The sequence below is a fragment of the Castanea sativa genome, chromosome 1, assembly GCF_040712315.1.
Source record: "Castanea sativa cultivar Marrone di Chiusa Pesio chromosome 1, ASM4071231v1".
NCBI lineage: Eukaryota > Viridiplantae > Streptophyta > Magnoliopsida > Fagales > Fagaceae > Castanea > Castanea sativa.
In genome coordinates this window covers 32,373,710-32,392,974 of record NC_134013.1, presented here as the reverse complement: position 1 = coordinate 32,392,974, position 19,265 = coordinate 32,373,710, and the positions used below count along the sequence as shown (strand labels likewise).

General features: G+C 35.8%; 1 protein-coding gene across 2 annotated transcripts; it reads right to left on the bottom strand.

Annotated features, from left to right (window-relative positions):
- Positions 1–3,003: 3,003 nt before the first annotated feature.
- LOC142617704 (uncharacterized) lies at positions 3,004–14,364 on the bottom strand. 2 transcript variants are annotated; one of them, XM_075790660.1, is made up of 9 exons: positions 14,103–14,362; positions 10,540–13,263; positions 10,345–10,448; positions 9,605–9,674; positions 7,488–8,297; positions 6,478–6,680; positions 5,530–5,653; positions 3,786–3,992; positions 3,004–3,573 (listed from the first exon to the last, which is right to left on the bottom strand). In XM_075790660.1, the coding sequence occupies exons 1-9, from the start codon at positions 14,256–14,258 to the stop codon at positions 3,430–3,432; spliced, it is 4,542 nt and encodes a 1,513-aa protein (XP_075646775.1). In that variant the 5' UTR covers positions 14,259–14,362; the 3' UTR covers positions 3,004–3,429. The 2 variants fall into 2 exon arrangements, 1 of the variants encoding a protein (XP_075646775.1); XR_012841026.1 differs by having other exon boundaries at positions 3,344–3,573; positions 6,478–6,688; positions 14,103–14,364.
- Between the last annotated feature and the right edge of the window lie 4,901 nt (positions 14,365–19,265).

Sequence of the window (19,265 nt, the reverse complement as noted above, 5' to 3'; positions counted from 1 at the left end):
TCACACACAACGAGCATGGTGGGGTAGTAGTGGCAGGGAATTGTGGGCTTTGTTAGGTGTAGATCAGTGATAGTGCCTCTCTCTCTCTCTCTCTCTCATATATTTGTGCATTGGGCTTGTCAATCATTAGGAGGCGTCACATTACACGATAAAGATCTCAAATTTGTGGCGGTGGCTAGGTGGGTTCAGTGGTTGAGACACTGAGTTATTTGTTGGGTGTAAAAAATGTTATTTAGATTATTTAATAGGTGTATTGTAAAATAAAGAATAAGATGTAAAGTGGATTGTTAAAGTGTGTATGTAAAATAGATAAAGTGGATTTTTGGCTATGTAAAAAGATTTTTTTTTGTGGCATTTCCTTATGTTAATGCTCTTAGGAGAAACTTTATTACCTGAATTTTATGGTTACTTTCTATAAATAAAAAAAACAATAAAACCAAATCAAAACTCTACCGTTCAAATTATACTTGGGACAATACCAAAAATGCACTAATTAAACACCTTAATTGTTTGGAAATAAGTGGATTTGTTTATATTGACCCATATACCCTTGGAGACCAACCTAGTTGGGAAGGGTGGGGTGCTTGACCCCTTCCCACCTAGGGGATGTAGATTAGGCATTTTCCTTATTTACTTTCTTTAGATTGACAACTCCATTGTTTAATTTCCATAGCTTAGGGGGATGAATATCGATAGTTGACCTGCATATTGACTCCATTATTTACTTTATATTGACTTGTATACCCTAGGAGACCAACTTAGTTGGGCGGGATGGGGTGACGAACACCTTCCTGCCCAATAACTTAGCCCTTGAACCTAATCTCTAGGGATGTAGATTAGGCATTTTCATTATTTAATTTCTTTAGATTGATGACCTCATTGTTTAACTCCCATAGGCATCCACATTAGTATGTGCAAAAAAAATTTCAATTTGTACATCTAAAACCTACTTTTTCTATTTTACACACCTATTTTTACAAAACACTCACATCAGTTTGTCTATTATACACATTTATTCAAATAAAATATTCATTTCTTTAACACTGTGAACGATAACCGTGAGAGTGAGGTGAGAAAGGAAATGAGAAAAAAAGAGTGAGGAGAGAGAAAAAAAAAATAAAAAATTTATTTACACGGTGAACAGTAACTGTGTATATATGCACGTTTATTGTTCATTTACAAGACCATTGTATATATTTAGACATTTTTACAAAGACTAATGTGGGGGGTTTTGGGGTTAAAATATGCAAAATTGAGCACTTTTTGTATTTTAGAAGACTATCCACAAGCTGGTGTGGTTGCTCTGTATATCAACAGTTAAAGCTCCATTTTGAGATTTGATACCTTAAAGTAGTGGTGGGAGTTTTCATCTTGGAATTGAAGTTGTTCATTCTTCTTGCAATATTTCGTTATCTCAACAGAAATACACTCTTCATCTTTTGTGTGAGACTGGTTTCTTTAGGAGCTCATCCTACTAATACTCGTATAGATTCTACTTTAATCTTGATGGGGAGCAAGTTGCATCACTTAATGATGGTGGTTGATATTGTTGATTGGTTGGGAAGTTAATTTACCATAGTGTTACTTCTTGTGCTCCGCATCGGCCTCCCTACAAACTTCGGTGAAATGCCCCCCCCACAATAATTTTTGAAAAATATTAGTATATTTATAGGTACTAATTTTAGCAATTTTGTTCAATAAAATTACACTTTGCCCTTTCTAACAATGTCATCAATTTTTTTAAGAGTAATGTTATGGCCACAAACTTTTCTATAACATTTTTACAAACTGTTGAGGTAGCAAATTTTTATTGGTTCACACACTTGCATCATTTTTTACTTATCAATAACCACTCACTACATTAACAATTTGTAAAAATTTTGTAATTCTATCATTTCCCACCTTTTAAAGGCTATAAAAAAAATTAATAAATTAAATCTAAAATAAAATATACAAGCTCATAAAAAATTAGTCCAACAACAAAATTAAGTAATAATAAAACTAAAAAAAAAAAAATTAAGCCCAATCAACCTATTTTACCAAAAACAAATAACCTATCTCTTTAAGAGGTTTTAAACAAAAATCCTTAATAGTTAAGCAGTAGAGTCAGAGACTAGAGCCGCCGCATAGCAGCAGAGTCGCCCTCCGTCTCTGCCTCAAAAGCTATTTGTTATTTCTTGTGTCATGTGAAGGGTGCTTTTGGATGAGGACTATTGCACAATCCCATTGTTTCTCTGTATGTGACTGGTTTTGTGATGTTGACTAGGCTGATAGTCATTCTCATTGGCCATCCATATCTTGCTATTGTACCTTTGCCGGAGGTACTACTGTTACTTAAGACAATAAAAAGTAATATGTCATCACTCGTTGTAGTTCTGAAACTAAATATTGAGCTATGGCTTATATATTGCTTCTGAGAGTTCTTTCTCTCCTTTCATGACTTAAGCCAACTTTTCTATGCAAACGTTCTATGACAATCAAATTTCCATCTTCATCACTAAAAAATTTGTTTTACATGAGATACTGTTACTTTATTCGAGATATGCTAATGTGGCCATAGTTCGCTTTGATGACATTCTCACAATTTATCAAATAAAAAAAGATGACATACTCACAAGGCATTTAGTTCAAGCCTAATTCAACGTCCATCTTTTTAAGTTGGGCATGTTTGAGGAGTGTTATAATTACTGTCATCATTTTATCTTAGCAGTGTTTTCTATTTACCGTAGTGGTATTCGTGTAAACTCGCGATATCACTCTTATATAATTATATAACTATGAGCACAGGTGAGGGGCTGATTAACAAAACCCAAAAAACCTTTTCTCAAATCTCCCCTTTCCACACATCTTTTCTTTCTCAACCCAAAGCAAACCATCAACCTGTTTTGCACAATACTTCTTACCACCCGTGGAACCTTCTGCAACGGTTTCAAAATCTTTACAAGATATTCCCTGAAGCATCTAAAAATGGAAAAGGCTACAACAGGAATTTACAGTATATCAGTAAACATAATAGTGCATTCTAATTAATTCAGTCATCTACTGTTAAGAATCACGCATATCACCCTTCATCTTTTCCAGCCAAAGAAAAACAAATAATCAAATACATACATAACAACCTCCGCAGCTATCTACTTTGAACAATCAATACATGTGTTGAATTGTTCATGCTGCAAGAGTGCATCTACACCCTTCTCTAAGACTCGGTCTAGGAAAACAGAATTGCACATCAAAAGCTTGATGTCAATGATTAAACTAAAGAGCAAGATGTCTCAAGCAGGTAAAATTTGGAAGAATTTTCTCTACCAACCCAAAAAAAATATTATTGGTAAAGAGAACTGAACTGAATATGCCATATGATTGGGCTCCAAACTTAAATGAGGAAAATCTTCCAAGAGCTTGGCCATGAGAATCCACATGACATGATGCTTATAACTGGAAAGTGCCCAACTCGTGGCCATGCCCTGTAAGAAGTACTTTCCGTTCACCAACCCATTTTAGCCGATAAGACAGATCAAGATTATGAATCAACAGTTTCAAACTGTCCGCATGACTCACACTGCTAGCATTCTCCTGCAAAAAGAAAGATAAAAAGGCATTATCTTCAACAAGGAACACTTGCAGTGATCCTTAGTGGGTCAACAAAACCAGATAGATGCAAAATATATAGATGGCAGTATTATTGGCAGAAGTCATAATCAAACAGACTAAGGATAGATTGTAGTATTAGCTTCAAAATTCATGTCTATAAATGCAACATGACTGATAACACAAAGGAAAAATACCTGCGAATTGACCTGTCTGTCGTTTCCCGTTATGCTTGCCATGATACTCAACCTCGAAGAATTAGGTGAGAGTCCCTCCCATGGAGGAACAAAGATCAGTTTGGTGCATTGCACAGGAACAAAATTCCGGCTCAATCTTTCCCACCATACAGATCCCAATGACCACCATCTGATCATCAACCCGTGCTCGGAAAAAGCAAGCAGCCCCTGCATTTAATAGGATACAAATTAAACTTCACCAATTCAAAAAATCAGTGGAGAAGGCAACTGGAAAAGATAGGACTAGAATCCATTAACAATAAATGCTAGACAGCTAGAGCATAATAAAGCCTTATTTAGAAATGTGAATAAGATCAATGCAGCTGGCTCGCATACCATGGTTGAAACTAAGTCAAATAATGAATTGAAAAAAAGATTAAGAACAAAAAGAATACAACAAGTTTGAACTAACTCACAAGGCAAAACTTTGTCTTGTGAGAGGTAAAGACTAGCTTTGCCTAGTGAGTTAGAGTGAGGGCACCTTTTTTGTGACAGTTTGTGTGGTTGTAATTTCTATTATTAATAGTGAACTTTGGTTGGCATTGCCAGTAGAGGTGGGCTTGGAGTTAGCCTAACCATGTAAATTTTTTTTGTGTTCTGGTGCTTGGTATTTTATTATTTTGCGTGTATTTCACAACACAAATAATTCTTGCCCCTGCCATATAAGTGCTAAGCCCCAATTTAATCTATTAGAAAAAGATAAACTACCATGGAGTAGACATGGGAAGGATCATGCTAGAAAAATGGTTAAGCGATTTAGCATCTCCTATAAGCTTAAGCTTAAGTTCTTGGTACAAGTTGTAATCTATCATGTTGTCAGAACAGGTGGTCCTGAGTTTGAATTTTCCCTAATCTACCTCCCATTTAAAAGTTATAAATTGCACATGTTGGTCTCACCTATTGATAGAGAGTCTAGACCCACGCGTAAAAGGGAGTGTTAGATCTACCCTTCACGAATTTAAAAATTCCATGTGCAGGGACCCAACACATGGAATTTATGACTTTACAATTGAAAGTAGATTGGATACATGGTTTGAACTTAAGACCACTTGCTCTAATCCTATGATAAATAATAACTTGTCCTAAAAACTTAAATTAATGGTCTGTTTGGGATCCGCTTATTTTGCTGAAACTGAAATTTTTTTGTTGAAAGTACTATAAATAAAGGTAGAAGTTAGCTGAAATAGTATAGTGGGACTCATGAATAGTACCAAAAATAAGCAAAATAGTAAAATAAACTGGCTTTTTATTTTTTTCCAAACACACACTGATTGGTAATGGTTAATTAATCACTTAACCATTATTCTACTAATGGTTCAAAATCACTCAACCTAACTAAACCTGCTAACCCACAATTATTTAAACTACAATATAATGGCACTTAACATCATAGAGATCTCCAAACAAAAAATGAAAAGACTAAAAATTTTCTTTTTAAAAAAAAAAAAGAAAAAAAGAAAAAAGCAAACTGGGTTGGCATTGGTCAGTCAGATCCAGAATAAAGACCAAACCTTCTAAATCAGGTTGGTTACCAGGTTTGTTTGGACATTGCCACTCTTAATAAATCTTATTTTAATTATCTGCCAAGTGAATACATGCAGAAATAAAGATGCTACAGAGAAAAATAAGTTTGGTCATTGTATTATGAAAAAGCATGAAAAGGAAAATTTGTGTTTCTAGAGTCTATCAGCAAATAATTAAGTACCTCTCCATCTGGCGAAAAGCTCAAAGCTGAAATTGCAGTAGTTACCACCGTTTCTGATGCTGTTGCAAGCAAAGTTGGAAGTCCAGGAGGTCCAATTGCATCCAAAACTTTGATTTTCATCACACTACATTGGAAGTCAAAGACACAAAAAATTGAAACAATTGTTCTCTTCCATAATCTTTGAAAAGAAATACAAGAAGCAAGATGACTGAAACAGTTAAAGAAAAACATATAAAGTACATAAGAAATATAAAACTAAACTCCAAGGGTGTCAGGAAGAAGAAATTCTTGCTTGTATTGAGAAAAATTAAAGATCAAAAGTCATTTAAAATAAATTTGTGCCATGTATATGAAGAATTGATCTGTCAAGGATGCATAGCCGACCCCAAATTTTGGGACTAAGGCTTTGTTGTTATTGTTGTATATGAAGAATAAGTCTTTTTTTATTAAATATGACCCCAACAGACAATTTATTGTATAAAAAAATAATTAATTTGATAACATATGCACCAACTTGGAAGCTAATTAATACTTAATCACCTAAACAGAGTACTATATGCATGGGTTTTTCTCCAATTTTAGAGTTAATTATAATTAATAGGACCTCAAAAATATAGCATCAGCTTCCCAAGTTCCTTTCCTGACTCCCCAGATACTGTCATTGCCTGGCCTCCAGGAAAAGAAGATCATGACCTGTAGGCCTTGTACCTCCAAGTGGCACTGCTCCATTAGGCTTTTTCCCATGCTCGAAAACTAAAAAATTAAATGGTTGTCCATTAATGCTTGTGTATTTCTTTTTGCTTTTATTTTTTGTGTTGGAGGGGGGGGGGGGATGCAAGGGATTTTTGATAACATGCTGGAAGGTCTGACATATTTAATAACCCAACACTGTTAGTCCCATTTGTGCATTCATTTAAATGGAAAAGGTTTTATTGGTTCTCCTAGTACCTTTGCACATCATATACCCGAATGCTAGCATTGTTGAGCTCTCCAATCACATCCCCAATAGCCAATCTGGTCCATGTATCATTCAAGGCTACCATAGGGAATGCACGTGCAACTTCCTTTAAGGCTGTCATTGAACTTTGAAAGCAAGTTTTACGCATGACAGAATTGCTAGGGTCCATAGTTTGTAAAATGAAGTTAACCACCTGCAAATCTGTCCAAATGTCATATATAAATTCATATTGACTCAAAAACAATATTTTTCGGTCGTGAAAACTGATTTAAATTTAAGAGAAGTAAAATATTCCTCAGCATTGTGAATAACTGCAATAGACAGATTAAAAAAAAACAGGGATCAGCGAGGGTGTTAACTTTTGTGGACTACAACAAACCTTGATAGCCTGTGAAATTGGATCAGTCACCACCAATCAAGTAATAACAATAATAAAATGGAAAGTGATAGAAGCATGAACCCACAGATAAAATATTTGAGTAAAAACCAAGTGTGTGAAGCAACAAGCAGTTATGACACAAACTTCCCTAAAAGATTTGAAACAAACACAAAACAAAATAAAAAGATGATTACTGAAATTATTCGTTCAGCAGTTATAACTGAGTACATATACATAAGCACATACAAAACAATATATCATGACTCTTAATGTAATTATCTTAACATGGAAAGAATAGGATACATGTCAACAAACTAAGAGGCCTAGATATGTAAAGCAATATATAAAATGACTCATATAGAGGCCCCAAATCCTATCATCAGCATTCCAACCTGACATACTAAATCTTACAGATCTCAAAGCCATAAATCAAGAACATTAATGGCATAACCCATGCCGCCTTTATGCTGCTACACACAATGCTGAATTTTCTATAATTTTGCATGATGTCATGAATTTAAGATTTCATCATTTTAATCCCCCCCCCCCCCCACTCCACCAAAAAAATATAACAAAAACACATGGACTATTTGCTGCTCAATTGGAATTGGCCATACAAACCTTATCAAGGTACTGAGCTAAGCTTCTTGGAGAACCACGGATAACCCTGATGAGTGTCATCAGGGATACCAAATGAACAGGTGAATCGGATGCTGTAGACCAGACTTGGCTCTCTATAAAAGTTAAAAATCCTGGTATATCAGCCAGTGCTAAACTTGGAAGAAGAATCTCAACCAAAATTTCCCGAATGGCAACTGGTATAACTGGATTCTGTGCAGCTGAGTTCGCTGATGGACTACTAACACACTCTATTTGGAAGAATATATCTCCAACCAAACGAGGTATTTCAGAACCAAGGCAAGCTTTCCATGTACTTTCCATGCCTTCTGCAAGGAGCTCTGCTGCAGTAGAACTATATTTCCCATTCATTGCCATAACCAATTTCACTAATGGATGAACAACCAGCATGGCAAGATTTGGCTTGACAAGGCTGGGATACCAAATAGACAATGCTGCTGCAACAATAATATGAGAAGTCATTGCATCTTGGCTCATTCCTCCTACACATGAAATCCAGTCTTGCATTTCAAATGATTCTAGCCAAGCAAGTATCTTAGATTCCTCAACTTGAGATATCCCTTGTGTTTCCAGCAGCTGGTCAGAATGCGATCCGTTAGCAGATGTTCCTTCTATGTTTAATTTGTCATGTTCATTTTCTCTGGTTCCAATTAGAGAGTTCATATTTGCTTGATCAGTTGCTTTTTGACTCTGTAGAGGAAGTGGAATTGCCCGTGAAGCAGCACAGTGGAATAAAGAACGAGCAGCCATACGTATGTGTTCGCTTTCATCTTGCCAGAAACTCACCAAAAGCTGTAAAACAGAGAATAAGAAATAAATAACTTAAAATTAACCAAAACTAACTGGTCTATTCAGCCATGCCACTAGCTCAGCTTGAAGTCATTTTTCTCATATTATCTTACAGAATACTAGAACAATGAAACACACATGATTTCTCACCAGATATTAGGATTGTTAAATTACTGATTGTCCCAGAAGCTTAAGCTATTGAGATATGGTAAATTTAATCATTTAACCACACACTTCTAATACTCCCCCCAACGTGTGGGCTCAAACTCCCTTTTAATAGGTGAAGCCCAACACATGGGGTTTTATATGGGAGGTAGAATGGAGGAGACAAGGGGATAGAACTTAGGACCTCCTGCTCTGATACCATGTTGAAATACTGATTATCCTAAAAGCTTAAGCTATTGGGTTATGGTAAATTTAATCATTTAACAACATACTTCTAACAAGGATAAATGTTTTTTTAATAATTAAAAAGTTATTTATGAAGGTCATTAGGATAAATGTTAGGTATTTGAAAAAACTGATACCAGGCTGTCAGGATTCCATCCTGTTAATACACATATAAAATGTAATTAAACCTTACCTGGAGTTTTGCAATTCACTGAACTACTAATTTTATTTAATGCTATGTTTGGTTGGGGAGAACTCAGACCAGGAACAATGGTTTTAGAATTTTAAGTCTTGTTTCTACATCGCAATCTTCTCAGCTACCAAATGTATCAGATGTGTACAGTGAGGACTAAAAATCAGTATATACTTTCGAAGATATATCTGCATCACATGTTATCTAATTGCTTATAATAAATTATCAGGTGAAATTACTACAAAAATATAGAATGCTTCTGTACCCTCTGGTTAGACAAAAACCAGGTAAGAAGCCATTTATATACACAGAGAAGAATCCTATTATGTATGAATCCTGTGCCTGACAGCAAATCAAAACAGTTGTTAAAAAATATAAGCTTTTCAGGTACTCATCACCACTAGAACATCAGGAAGGGAAATCCCGATTAGTAATTTAGTTAACACAATTTAATGACCTTGTTCCTTGATAGGAGTTCGTTCAGATCTGACATCAGCCTAAGTGAGTAGTTCAAATAATGTGATACATTATTAAGAAAATAAAGTAGTTTTGTTGCTTTCTTAAGGTAACAACATTATTAAGGCTGGACTAATAAAAAACGAGCCTCCCTTGGATAGAATGTAAAAACATCAAGAATATTTGTCTTATATTTACTAAATCAATTTCACACAATATTAGGTTCAGATCAGGAATATAGAATAACAAAAGCATTAGCACAAGATAGAACCTGGAGTAAGGGTGGCTTCATATCTGGATATTTTTCTGCAAAATTCCTAGTATAGAATGCTGCTAAAGCACTGCAAATAATACCCATTATGTTGAAAAATTAGCAATAAAAATATGTATAACTAGTCTACATTACTTCTAAGGGAAAACAATGATTATACAGGGAATAAAAAGACCAGAGAAAATGCTCAGTTGGCATGATCAACATTTAGAGAGAACATTGCTACACTAATAACCTAGAAAAGGAAATAAAGGAATTAAAATTGAGCACCATAATTACAGTTATTCTACTGCCGAGGACAACCTTAGTATCAGGCTTCCTTTAAAGTAAAAGGTCAGCTAGGCCTAAGGTCAACTGAATGAAATATACCTAATCTTCATTTGAAGTTTTCTTTGAGTAAAAAAATATATATATTGCTCACCATTTGGAGTCAACAATTGCCCAGTAGACAAGACAATAACTTGATTTAAAGAACATATTCATATCCAGATGGCCAAAGAGATTACAAACCTACAATTCTTTTAATTGAAAATTGTCCACAAACCTCTTCAGATATCAGCCAAAATTGAGCTAGTTAATTTTCTTTATCATTTTTAGCTATTTCAAAATTTCTGACATTCTTACCTTTCCTACACAAATTTCCAGCAATATTGCAACTAAAAAATGAATAACTGAACAGGATGAGGAATAATAAGTCTAATAGAAATTATATAATGCAGTGTATGGAACCTTTGTATTACCTACTAGCAGCAGAGCCAGAGTGAGACAAGCTAATCATGCGTTGGGCAAGGGACACTATTGTCAATGATCTCATTGCACAAAATTCAGATGAAGATTTCCAAAGCTGAAATATTGTTTTCAATGTCTCAGGAAAAAGTGGAAGGAACCAAACAATAAAACATTTCCCAACATTTAAAACAGTTCATCCAAAATACCTCGAGAATAGAACTCAAACCAGGAAATGTCAACGTCAAAGACCCTTTGTCCCCAAGCAAACCGGAAGCTACAATAAGATTCTCCGGCCTCTTTAGCTTCATGTCAGTTATAAGTAAATTATCAAGCTCACAATCTACATTCCACAAGTGTAAAAATGACAAGCTAAATCGAAGTAAACATTCTTCAAGTGATCTAATCCAGTCAAGTTCTTCCATAGAATCAGTCAAGCTTCCATGTATATCAGAACCATCATCCATATTAATGTGGCTTGGGCTTGGTCTTTCAGTAACCTGTTCCTCCACATTGGTATTATCTGCCTTATCATTGCCATTAGCAGCGGATTCACGCTTCTGACAGGGAAACATCAACAATCCAAGGTCAAAACTCAGAGTTGCAATTCCAGGGAATGGACAATAGCATTTGATGGAAGGCTTGATGCTTTGAAGGATTGATTGAGTGGTTAAATATGGTTTTACAGAAATTCCTTTACTAACATTTGCTTGGAAAGTATTGGGCTCAGTTATATTTGTAATACCTGGCACCACATTTGATGAAGTAACCAACTTCTCTTTATTATTTAAATTAGAAGGAGAAAAGCTTCCATCGTCAATTATTGGAAGATTTAATAAGGAAACTGAGGTATTTCCATTCAATACAGTGCCATATAAGGAATTCAAGCTGATGCCTTTACAGAAATGATCAAACATTGAATGAGAAGCAGTCCCACGAAGAACCCGCTCCCTGGCGCCAGACTTTACATCCCAAATATATAGAACATCATCGGCATCAGATGTTCCTGAATGGTTTCGGCAGAGGCATGCAATATAACCTCTTACACCATCCCATACAACTTTAGCAGGACAGCTGGGGTGTCCGGGAAATATTCTCTCAACCCGCAAAGTCTCAAGAGAAGCAAGAGCAACACATGAGTCCTCCCCAACAGAAAGGAAGCAATCACTCCAAGGGCGGTCAGTCCGAGATGGAGGAAGAATTATTTGGCACACTGGAGCCACATGTTGGTGCATTACCATAATGATATTTCCTGTGTCAAGATCCCATATACGAACAGTGCAGTCCATGCTTCCAGACACTAAAACCTGATTGAAACTCCATCCTTTGCGAGTACCCACCATTCGATGTGCTGCCAAACACAATACAGCACCTGAGTGCCCTAGAAAATATTGCCTGGATACATTTGAACTCACTGCACATTGTGGACTATTACCATGAGAATTAAGTCCATGGAACAAATCAAGTCTTACAACCTCTATTTCCCCACTAAAGAAGCCATACACAATACCATAAGGTGCAAAGAGATTTTCCGAAATAACCATGGAAGAAGATACAATCTGTCCCTTATGCGCACAGCCATAATTATAATCATCTTCGTGTATATTATTAACACTTGTTGAACTTGAACCAGAAGATTGCTTAGAACTTGACTCATTCTTCCTACCAGCAGGGCCCTCAATTTCTTGAAGTGGAGTAGAGTTTGCAATCCAATCAACAAAAAAACTACTTTCTCCAAGCATTCTGCATTGCAAGCACAATTTTCCATGGTCATCATGATCTGAATGTAGTGACCAGAATGTGATGTGTGGTTTCCACTGTAAAGGTTCTTCAACACCAAAGCAAAGTGAGTCAATGCGAAGAAGATAGCGGTTCAATTGAATTAAACAAACTGACAATCTTACATCATGGGGATGAGAAGTGGAAGGGATCTCACAAAGTAGCTCACTTTTGAATATGCTATTTGAAAAAGATATTGTATACACAACTGCACAACCTTTATTATTCCACACGGAAAATTTTTTAGAAAATAATTCATTTAGTTCATCGTTGTTCAGCTCACTCCCAAAATCTTCACTTTCAAGAAACATTCCCCCTATGACATGAGATTGAGCTGACTTGCTTTCTAGACAAATGAAATTGTCCTCAAAAGAAATCTCTCCAATTGTAGTACCACTGGCTAACAGCCTAAATACACATCGGTTTTGCAAAACAAAAGCGATAACATCTCCACAGGTTGCAATTGACAAAACCTGTCCGCCCTCACTCAATTCATCTGCCCAAACAGTCATTCCTGACTGAGAAGAACTTTTATGTAAACCAGTCCCAACCTCCCCATCTCGGTGGGGATCCTTTAATATCGAAACCAATTGCAATCTACCAGAAGAATCACCCATGACTACAGAATGTTTCTCTCTATGCTCAGTGGGTGGAACTACAGCCATAAACTTCAACGAGCCAATAGATAAATTCCCATGAAAAACAGTTTGGACAATTGTAAGGGTATATGTATCAACAACTACTACAGTACACTTCGGTGGTTTTCTCTGCTGAGACACTCTATCCACTGACACTTCACCTCCTTCTGCAGAGTCAGTGGAATGATGACCAGACGCATGGACAGTGTCTACAAAAGAACAGCCAATGCATACATATCTTGCATTCGAAGGCAATGTTCGAACCATGGATGGACTACCTACCCAAGGTGGCAATCTCCTCCTTCGTCTGCAATGCCCACTGCTTCTGCTCCACACACACAACACACCATCAGTGCACGCACTGATTAACGCACCATAATAACCAGAAGTAGAGTTCCCCCCACCATTACTCAAAGAGTCTTTCTTCTCATTTCCAAACGCCACAACAGGATAACAAGTCCCGAGATCAGCTATGGGTGCAGCATGGCCACACAACATAGCTATTGGTGTAATTTCCTGTTCCAAATGAAAAGTTATCACATTAGGCCATGACCAATTTTGCTGGAAGAAAAATCTGGTTTTTTTATATTTTCTATAAATTATAGAGAAACAAAATTATTTTTAAATAAACAAGAATTTAAACCAGCCAAGTACTGTGGTTGAAAAAAAGAAAATTTGCTCAAATCTAAGAATAGCACTAGACTAACACAAATTCCAAACTGAAGCTTATGTTTGGTTGCTGAGAAAATGCCACACATTAAAATGGAAAATTTAACTAATTACAACATTTTCTCAGCAAGCACACAGAACCACATTTCAAAACCAAAACAAAAATCCATTCGAATTATATTAGAACTTAATTTGTGCGATTCAGCTAAAAGTTTTGGTTCAGTGATTTTAACAAACAATGAGTAATGCAAGAAAGTAAATTAAAAGGAAGCTAACTACAATTAAAATTTTAACTATATTACTAAATTTTCTCAGCAAACAAACAGAACCGCATTTCAAAACCAAAATAAAAAATCCATTCCAACTATATTAGAACATAATTTGTGTGATTCAGTTAAAAGTTTTGTATCAGAGGTGGTGAGCGAAAAACAACGAGTAATGATAGAAAGCGAATGAAGAGGACGCAAGCTAAAATTGAAATTTTAATTATTACTACATTTTCTCAGCAAACAAACAGAACCGCATTTCAAAACCAAAAAAAAAAATCCATTTGAATTATTTTAGTGCAAAATTAGTGCAATTCAGCTAAAATTTTTGGTTCAGTGATTTTAACAAAAGGTTGTGAGCGAAAAAACAAAGAGTAATGATAGAAAGGAAAATTTTTGAAGAGGAGCGAGTTGAGTTACCGGGTTGGACTCGGTGGAGGAGAGGTTCCACCAAATGATAGAGCCATCGGATCCGCCGGTGTAGAGAGTCGGAGGAGAGTCGAGCACCGCCGTGGCGGTGACTCGGTGAGACGGAGGCGTGGCTGACCATATGCAAGCCACGGATCGGCACTTCATGACTCAGTGAGTCGAGGTGAGTCACGATGATCGCATTCGAGCGCGAGTGAAGGGGACGGAGAAACTGTACGGAATGAGTAGAAAAGTAATTATAGTAAGAAGTTAACTGGAGGGAAACTGTTGTTCAGACGTGGCGTGATATGAATGGTTCTGGGGCTTTTAGTCGAAAATTTTGCTTTTTTTTTTAATAACATATATTTACGAAAACCAGTTTTAAAAAAATAATCATTTATTCAATTTTTTTTAAGAAATAATTTATGTCATTGGTTTTTTTTTTTTTTTTTTTTGAGAAAGAAAACATTCATTACATAAAACTAGTAAGTTGTTTGTGTAATGCATGGATAATTTTATAAAATTATAAAGAAAAAAGTATAAACTAAATTAGAGTAAAGAAACATATATATTTTGATGTATTAAAAATTAATTTAGTAGTTTCAATGCATATTTATAACCTTCTAAAGATAAGATTTTTTTTTTTTTAAGATCATGAAACCAAAAATAAATGCAAAAGAGTAACGGGATCATTTTGTGTTGTATCTATATATTTCATACTATGAAATGAAAGTATGTCCAACTCTTTCACTGTCGTCTACTCATTGATAATGCAACATTTATTAAGACATAGTATGGACAAGTGTGTATGTATTTGTCTTATATATTATTTAAAACTATGGTAGAATATAGTTTTATATTGGTTACCAAATATTCTCTCTATTTATATACTCAAAACAAAAACTATATACTAAATGATATTTAAGCCCCTAATTTAAAAAAGGAAAAAAAAAAATGCCCGTAGGAGTTCGGCGTCTTGATGGTGGTGGGAGGCCAATATGGTGAAGGCAGCGGCTCCTTAGATTTCTTTTTCTTTTTCTTTCAAATGTTTTGTCAGTCTCGGGTCTTTTATTTAATGATATGTAACGAACTAATGCGTTTTATTTAACAATCAATAACATTTTTGTATCTCTCCATCTCTCTTTAGAGCCTTATCTAGTTAGTTATTACTATTAGTCCTTAATTATTATTATTTTTGATTTTATTTGAAATATTAAAATGTTGGGTATGCTAAAAGACATGAAGAAAAGAGAAATGTGTGGTGCAAGCTTAGGTTATTAATGATAGACTAATGAAATAACAGTAAAATAAGTTAATGTAAACTTTTGGGTAACAGTAAAAAAACTTAATGAAAGAGGTAAAAAAAAAAGGCTTAATGCAAAATTATAACGCCACTTGGCAAGACCTCATGTCCTCCTGTATGAGGTCTCTGCTTTTATATATATATATATATATATATATATATATATATATATATATATATATATATATATATATATATATATATTGATTGATTGATTGATTAAAGGGCGGCCAAATCAACCTAAACAAATAGTAAGATGCAAGATGAAACATCCTCTATCCACACAATACACTCTGACGTGATCAAAGTTAACCTAGCTAAATTATGAGCAACTTTGTTGCCATCTCTCTAAATGTGAGAGTACGAAAATTCTATAAAGAAAAAAACCTGGAAATAAAGAGACATCATTGATCAAAGGACCATAAGAAATTAACCCATTATCCTTACTCATCAACGCCTTCACAATTATTTTCAAATCACCCTCCACAATAGCACAATCAACCCCAATCTCGATGCCAAACTCCACGGCCCTACAAGCTACAATTGCCTCAACTTCCACAGATTGGTATGCTTGCCCCACTTGCTCAACCAAGGATGCAATTACATGACCATTGCAGTCGTGAACTACCACTCCAACCCCTGATTTGTTTTTTGCAATTGAGGTCGCTCCATCATAATTTATCTTGTATGTATTCAGTGGAGGTGCTGTCCATTTCGGCTTTGGCTGTGGTATGTTCGGGGTTTACAGGGCCTTGACAGATTTGATCTCCTCACATCGCTCCTTTGCAGCTTGTTTCAAATCCTTTGTGAGGCACAAGGCTGATGCAATCAGGTCTGGTTTCGTTGGGTCCATGTAGACCACACTTGGACAGCAAATAGCTTCGATGACTTCCCACTCTCCATTATCCACCTGCATAATTCCTTGAAGTCTGCAAATACTTCCCTTGACCAAAAGCTCCACCTATCTCTATCCCAAACCTCATCCAGACCCGAACAACCCCAAAGAGCATACAATGAGTATTCAATGGTTGAAGAGCATCAGTCTCAATAATGGTTCTTCGGGTAAGGCTGAGTTTTGTTGGAAGGGAGTTTCTGCTTACTCGTCATACCAAATTTTTATATTTGTTTGGAACTTCCAAAACCCAAATGCTTTTCTAGAATTTTTTTCTCTAAATCCAGTTGTGCATCCTCATCAGACCCCACCTCCAAATCCTTTAGAAACTTGTATCCTGATTTACAATTGTACTGCCCATTAGCCAAGAAAGGCCAAGACATAGTCATCATTTTGGCTTTGGGCTAGTGGGATTTTCTTTGCAAGTTCAGCTTCAGAAGGTATAAGAATTCCATCCAACATTTCAATATTCCATTATCCTGTATTCTTATCAATTAGACAATCAACCGTGGCATCCTCCATGGACTCAATGATTGGGGAAGTGACTAAGGTTGGGTGTTTAATGGGAAGTCAGTGATGCTACCAGATTTTAATATTCTTCCCATTGCCAACTCAAAATCTGGAACCCATTTTTATTACCTCCCTACCTTTCAGAATCCTTTTCCAAGCATATAACCCGGATGCCGACTCCTTTGCTTCCATGAATGAACATTGTGGGAAAAATCTTGCCTTGAATATCCTGTAAAAGAGAGTATCTTTGTTATGTATAAGTCGCCGAGCTTGTTTGGCAAGAAAAGAGTCATTTAACAAGGCAAGGTCCTTAAAGCCATTCCTCGAGCTAGCTTCGATTTTGTCTAACTCCAACTATTTAATTCAATGAATTTTTCTTTTATCACCCCTCTACCCCAAAAGAATTTTTTAATCATTGCTTCAATATCATGAAATAGACCTAAAGGGAGTTTGAAGCATCCCATGGCATATGTCAAAATAGCTTAGACGACTACTTTGATTAGCACTTATCTTCCTACTTGAGACAATAATTTTCCTTCCCACTCTTGTAATTTTCTCCATACCCTCTCCTTTATATAGCTAAAGCTTGCCTTTTTTCCTCTACCCACCAACGAAGACAACCCCAAATACTTCCCATAAAATTTTATTTCTTGTACCCCCAACACTCTCTTTATCTCCTGCCTAGTATCATCATTAGTGGACTTGCTAAAGAAAAGAGATGTCTTTTCTCTATTGACTTTTTAGCCCGATATAGCTTCATAATCAAACAATATTTTGAGCACATTTCCACATTCTTGGGGGTTGGCCTTGCAAAAAAGTAAGCTATCATTTGCAAAAAATAAATGAGTTAGTTTAGGGTCTTTCTTACAAAAAGAGAAGTCGTTGATTTCCTTTGCTCTTGCAGCTTTTATGATTAGGCCGTGTAAGCCTTCTGTGCATAAAAGGAAGAGGACGGAGGAAAGGGGGTCCCCTTGCCTTATGCCACTTGTTGGATTAATTAGACCCTTTGGTTCACCATTCACCAGAATTGAGTACAAAACAGTGCATACGCACTCCATAATTAACCCAATCCACCTTGAGCAAAAACCCATTTTCTCCATCAAATTCCATAAATAAATCAACTCCACCCTGTCATATGTTTTGCTCATATCCATCTTTACTGCCATAAAACCTATTTTTCCTGAGTTGTGATTTTTCATACAATGCAAAGTCTCGAAAGCAACTAAAACATTATTTGATATAAGCCTATTTTTTGCAAAAGCAGATTGATGCTCAGTTATAAGTTTTGGCAATAAATTTTTTAATCTATTTGCTAAAACTTATGAAAAAATCTTATACAACATGTTACATAGGCTTATGGGGCGATATTTAGAAATCAAGTCAGAACTTTTCACTTTTGGGATTAAAGTGATGAAGGTATGATTTATTGGGTGTACATAACACTACTAAGGCATGGGAGAATGCATGTGTGGTTGAATCTGGACTCTACACGTGGAGTAGCTGTGAGATAAGAGAGAGCAGTTGATGGCTAAGAAACTTTGTCTTGGTAAGGGCCAAAGGCATGATTGCCTTAGAAAGGAAGTGAGATTTACACTTGACACGGTACTCAAGTGTTACCAAAAAGGAGATATAGTGACTTTTTAGAGTTGAAAGCTATGAAGACATCCCTTATTGGTTGAATGCATAGTGAGTCACCTTGGAAACACATGTACCAATCACTATATTCCTAATGTCCCTCTTGATGATCAAGACTTGTCTCCCAAATAAGGGCAAGGTTACCTACCTACGAGTCCCAGTGTCACGTTGACACAATCCTTATTCCTTAGTCAGCAGATAACTTCACAGCTGTAAAAAGATCTTTGAAGAGAGAGTATGACAACTTGACACATGTGCTTGTACTTAGCCATGTTCCTTAGAGTATAAAAGGAACATGAAGCTAAACTTCTAGGGCAAGAACCCAACTAGATATTTTTGAGATGAAAGTGAAGAGTTGGTAGGAAGAAAATGGCAACTTCATTGTAAACTAACCTCTTTCTGATACATAATACAAGCTAAGCCGAGCAAGAATGTTGTATTCTTGCTCAAATCATGGTTTTTTATCCCTTCTCTAGGGTTTTTCACGTACTATGTTGTTTTGATAATCAGCTTCTTCTTCTCCTCTAAATGTGCGTCTTTTTCATGTCCTACTATCACTTTCTTTATATTCTTGAGTGTCATATTAAAGCTTGCATCTTATCGAGTTTTCTCATGTAAATGTACTGTTAGATAACTTATTTCACTCTCATAAATAAGCTCAAATCTAACTTGCATGTACATTGGGTGAAGCAATTTACTTAAATTCAGCCAAGAAAGTATAGTAGATGTTACCTCTTGGTTCATCAACCCCCAAAATTGTTAATAAAATAAAGGTGGCATCCCATCAGGGCCTGGGGCTTTTAGAGATGATATTTATTTGAGTGCTTCTTGAATT

What these genes read in the sequence shown, in the direction of transcription:
- LOC142617704 (XM_075790660.1), bottom strand. Translation starts at nt 14,258, where the DNA reads ATGAAGTGCCGATCCGTGGCTTGCATATGGTCAGCCACGCCTCCGTCT. An exon ending in TAGCTCAGTACCTTGATAAG is followed by an intron (nt 6,681 to 7,487) that starts GTTTGTATGGCC and finishes ACAGATTTGCAG; the next exon opens with GTGGTTAACTTCATTTTACA. An exon ending in CGGGTATATGATGTGCAAAG is followed by an intron (nt 5,654 to 6,477) that starts GTACTAGGAGAA and finishes CTTCCAATGTAG; the next exon opens with TGTGATGAAAATCAAAGTTT.